Raw genomic sequence first — 5,549 nt, 5'->3', positions numbered from 1 at the left:
CATCAGGGGACACCAAGGCAGGAACACAGAACAGGAACCTGAACTCAACAACTGAAACAGGAAGAGAAGATTGGCTTACTGGTTTGCTCCCCACGATTTGCTCATTTGTTTCTTATGCTAACCAGACCCCCTTCCCAGGGTGAGCACTTCCCCATTGACATAGGAACTGCCTTATCAACTAGCATCAAGAAAATGCCCCACAGAATTGACTACAGGTAATTTGATGGAAGCATTTTCCCAACTGAGGTTAGCCTGCCAGGAAAACTCTATTTTCTGTCCTATTGACAAAGAACAATAATGGTTGGGCTTAATCTTACACAGGTATTCTGAATTCTGTTGCAATCCCTGCAGCTTAACATCTCTGTTCCTCCTTGTTGTGTCCAGAAAACATTGTTTCATTGATGTAATCACCTACTTCTGGCTCTAAACTTCTGCTCACCCCACGTTCTATGAAGATACTTAGGTCTTGGTGGGAGAGCTACGATATAGCCATTCTAGGTCTGAGAGCGTACCAAACTCATATCACTGCACAGTGACCAGTTGAGAGTTCCTGTGTTAATTAATATCCAAGAACATTCTCTGGTGAGGGCTGAGGGATTCACTGATCTACAAGTGTAGCAATAAGTTATCAAGAAATGCTTCAGTTCTCTGTCCAATAAGGAGAACATTAGTATTGGGTTCCCTTCTGGGACCTATTTGCCCACAGACCATTTAAACAGTGCCATTTATGAGTTCTAGCTCAAAGACAGAGCCTTAGGTCAAATAAGAAATTAGTTGGTTTCTCCCATAACATATATGTCATTTTTTAATCAATGGACATATCTCATCAAGGTCATAATTGCTGTACCTGGCAGGGTTCACAGAAGGATGGAATTTCTGACTACATTTCTCTGGCAGAACCATAAGTAGCGCCTTTTAAGCAAGTAAAAACTGGGTTTTCCACATGACTTCTTCACCCTCCTTTCTTTTACCACCTGTGGACACATGGGTAGCATACATACCTTCAAAGTTAGTTCCAGTTTGAGTTCTGCATGTTTTGTCTGTTCTGTATATAGTATCTTCAGCCTCCAAGCTTTGGAGAATTTCCAGCGCTATTGATAATAAATAGCCTGTGATGATTGAGGGTGGGGTGGATTGTGCTTTGAGAGTTGTCAAGCAGCTAGAAAAAGAAGTCACCTAATCCTGGAATAGAGATTTACATTATTCAATATGAGATGTCTACTTGAGGGACTGTCTACCTAAAATAGTGCAGGTCATTTGAAATATGCATGTGAACATATTACAGGAAGCCCCAATAGCACAATATTTCTGTGCAGTTTTTCAAAAGACACTTAGTGTTAGATATTCCTCTCCATATTGTCTTATCTACATTCCCTCCTACACACACTGAAATTTAAGACTTCATGTTCCATTATCACTCTTAATCTTTTATAACACTGTATTCTATCTCCTATTTTTCAACATGCCATGATGCTTACAAATACCTGAAATTTGAGGTTATTCCCCATTATATATGGACTTTTCAATTGGCCAGCATAAATTTCACAGTTGAAATCATGCTGCTTGCTTGTCCTAGACAAACATCAGGTACCTGCAATTAATGACAGGCTATTCTTTTTTGTCTTATTTCCACATATATCCCCCCTCTAAATACTGTTATTTTCATTAGTAAAAGGTTGTGCAATAATAACTTGTTACTCATACATCCAAGTGTATGTTCTTTGTGCCCAAAACAACCAGTGTGAATATCAATAAAGGTTTAGAAGATACAATTCTTGTATATATAACCTGAATTTTTACTTTTCATCATTGAATATCAAAAATAAGTCCCTAGTGTTCTATTATACCTAGAGAAGAAATGAGTGTGGATGGATATATTTATTTCTTAATAACTGCTGAATCTATGTATTTGTTTATTGTTTATCCAGGTTCCTTCTTTACACAGCAGATTCTCAGATACTAACAAATTATTCTAAGCTTCTGATAAGGATTCATGAGTACATCAGAAAACAAGTCACAATCTACCTTAAAAGAAGTGAATACTGCAATAACCCCAGGACCCAGGTGGGAAAGAGCAGCTTCAGTTAATAAATTTGTCAGAAGTATGTGTCTTGGGATAACCATCAGAAAAGTTGGAATGAAGCAACTTCCTGGGCAATTAGAAAATCTGAATTACATGTTGCCAATTTTCTCCAAAGAATTAGTGTCAGAATAAATTTGCAAGATTGAAATAGCAGGGAGGAAAGTACTCTGTAGAAATGTACATAATGTGTCCCTTGCTTTACCCTTGAGTAACCCAATTTGCATCTGACTGCAAGATCAATTCAGAACTTAAATTCTCCCAAAAGAAACATTAAAACCCATTCCTAACTTCTGCTCAGGTACTCATTAAATTCTATCAAACTCCTAGATATCATCATTAAGCATCAGAAAGTAAAAATTGAGATTTGCTCTGGGGATAAATGATCCTTCCTTCATCAGAGTTATTACAAAAACACCAAGCAGACAAATACACTGGCACGACAGATAACACAGTAATAAACTCCCTGTTGGATGTCGTATACATGTACCCTGTTATTTTATAAGCCTGGAAACCTGAATTCTGTTGTGTTACCTTCACAACACTGCATGAAGAGTAAGAAACCATTCTGAATTTCTTTGCATTCTTTCTCAGGCAAAGAGTCACACAATGTAAAAGGCACTACAATATATGCCTCTATAGGAGCTGTGTTCCTGAGATGGCCATCAGATGAGCATCTTCATCCTGTGTCTCAGAAGGTGGGATTCTTACAACCACAGACTTCTGCTTAAAATTCTCCCTTTTTTGGTGTACATTGTCTGAAGCCAACATGAATGATTATTTCTTTTAGAAGATGCAGTTTAACTCAAACAGGTTAACATTTTGCTTTACTCTCAAAGAAATGTCTGTTTTCTGGATTAACATTCAGCAGAAAACAGCATTCATTGTGGCATCTTTATGTAAGATGTTAAACTTTATCTGGTGGATGGAGGCCCCCCGTGATCATTTAGAAAACATATAAACAAGTAAAATGCAGACTAAACATCATCTTTCAAAGGGGATAATAGTGATTGTGTTAATAATGTTGGAGGGAAGATGGAGATGATGCAGGTAAGACTCTGACTTTTTGAACAAAAATTAAGATCAGGGAAATTATGTATAAATGAAACTTGTTAGCAACTTTTTTCACATGGAGGAACATATATAAACCTATGGTCATCTGTGTGATTGTTACACGGGTAGCTTTGTCAGAAATATTTGGTATTTTGTTATGTGGATGAATAGCATAAAAAAATTCTCAAAGGCCAACAACTTAATATTCTACAACTGAATTCAGTTACAATACCTTATTGGTTATATGTAATCATATATGTTATTAACATACACATTATTTTAAACATGTTACTTTAATATAAGGAAACTGTATTAATTATTTTATGGTGCATTTTTGTTTTTTATTGATTAACTTATTTTATTGATTAAGAATCATTCCATTTGCAGCCTCCTCTCCCTCTTAATTATATTGAATTCTGATGACAAAATCTAATAATGAAGTCTTTAATTTATTATTGACTAAGTAATTTTATTAAGTTGCATGCTATCTGCAACCTCCTTTCCCTTCTCATTGTATTGAATTCTGATGATGGAATCACATACTCATACTAGGCTCTTTCCTGTCTTTATTCGTGTGGGAAAGCCCATGGTGTGTTAAAATGTGTGTTATTCTGCAGGTTATTGACCTATGTAATCATAAAGATGCATTTGTAATACAAACTTTATCTCAAGGCAGGAGTAATTCAATAAGTATAAAATTTGATTCTGAGTTACTGTCCATGTATTGTTCTCCAGGCAAAGCTCCTATAGTGTGATAGAATAGTATCTCCCTGATCAAGAGAAGAAATAATGTGAAATTAATTGATGAACATAGACAATAGAACAGAATCCCGAGGACAGCAGTGTCCTACCTAATCATCTCTCCAGGGCCGAGTAAGGGCCTCTCCATGTCTGCTCATAATAAATCCCTGAAAAGCACTGAGGAAGTGACTCTTCAGATCCTTTTGCTTTGCCAGTTTGTGGTTGGGACTGTGGCCAATGTCTGTCTGTTTGTCCGTAATTTCTCTCCAGTTTTGGCTGGTTCTCAACAGAGGCCCACACAGGTGATTTTAAGCCACATAGCTGTGGCCAATGCCTTGATTCTCTTCATCACTATATTTCCAAACAACATGGTGGCCTTTGCTCCAAGAAATCCTCCAACTGAACTCAAATGTAAATTAGAATTCTTCACTCGCCTGGTTGCAAGAAGCACAAACTTATGTTCCACCTGTGTCCTGAGTATCCATCAGTTTGTCACTCTTGTTCCTGTTAACAAAGTTAAAGTTATAATCAGAGCAAGTATCCCAAATTTGGTGAGTTATTTTTGTTACAGTTGTTGGTTCTTAAGTGTCATAAATAACATCTACATTCCAATTAAGGTCACTGGTCCACGGATAACAGGCAACAGCACTGACTCTAAAAGCAAGTTGTTCTGTTCCACTTCTGGATTCAGTGTAGGCATTGTCTTCTTGCGGTTTGCCCATGATGCCACATTCATGAGCATCATGGTCTGGACCAGTGTCTCCATGGTGCTTCTCCTCCACAGACATCGCCAGCGAATGCAGCACATCCACACTCCCAATCAGAACCCCAGAGGCCAAGCTGAGACCAGAGCAACCCACACTATCCTGATGCTGGTGGTCACATTTGTTGGCTTTTATCTTCTAAATTTTATTTGTATCATTTTCCACAACTTTTTCGTAGATTCTCGGCTCTTTGTGAGGCATGTTGGTGAAGTTTTGGTTGCAGGTTTCCCCACTATCTCTCCCTTACTGTTGATCTTCAGAGACCCTAAGGATCCTTGTTCTGTGCTCTTCAGCTGTTGAAAGCCAGAGTCACTAAAAATGCCAAACACAGAGGACAGCCTTATTAATACCATTAAATACTGTATTCCATAAATATGTGCTCAATGTCTTTTGTATGAACATGTCATGGTGCACAATACTGCTCATTACATCAAGAGTAACGAGGAAAAGAGGCAAAGGCAGCTAGCTCATGATCAGGAGCCTTAGGAGGTTTAATGACTCAGGTCCAGGGATGATGCCAGGATCCAAACTGGACATCTTCTCCTGAACGATCTTGGCAAACTCTTCACTCTGGACCATGGTGAAATTGATTTTCCAATCATCAGAAACACCTGCCTGTCAGAAAGGTGACAAAAGGTATCAGAACAATGTGGAGGCAAAGTTGTCACTCTGTCAGTGGCTTCCCCAGTTACAAAATTATTTTCCCAGAAAATTAAGATCAATCATGTAACCTTCTCTGCTACCTAAAAATGACCACTGACATCAGAGCCCAGAAGATAAATATCTGGAGTGGTTATAGTTGTCAGTGTGATGAAATGCAAAATCTGATTTGTGGCACTTACTCCTGTGAACAAAGAAATGTTTTGGCATTTATTTTGTTTACATATATTGAATGTGTATATAGTTAGGGG

General features: G+C 37.9%; 1 protein-coding gene across 1 annotated transcript; it reads left to right on the top strand.

The window, feature by feature from the left end:
• Positions 1 to 3,981: 3,981 nt before the first annotated feature.
• Positions 3,982 to 4,938, top strand: LOC127683145 (vomeronasal type-1 receptor 4-like). The gene has a single exon (XM_052180141.1). It carries the CDS (start codon positions 4,021 to 4,023, stop codon positions 4,936 to 4,938), a length of 918 nt encoding a protein of 305 aa, XP_052036101.1. The 5' UTR covers positions 3,982 to 4,020.
• Positions 4,939 to 5,549: the final 611 nt, after the last annotated feature.

The sequence above is a fragment of the Apodemus sylvaticus genome, chromosome 1 (genome assembly GCF_947179515.1).
Source record: "Apodemus sylvaticus chromosome 1, mApoSyl1.1, whole genome shotgun sequence".
NCBI classification, from domain to species: domain Eukaryota; kingdom Metazoa; phylum Chordata; class Mammalia; order Rodentia; family Muridae; genus Apodemus; species Apodemus sylvaticus.
This window is presented reverse-complemented; position numbering and strand designations above follow the sequence as displayed.

Coding starts and splice junctions, on each gene's coding strand:
- LOC127683145 (XM_052180141.1), top strand. CDS start 4,021: ATGTCTGCTCATAATAAATCCCTGAAAAGCACTGAGGAAGTGACTCTT.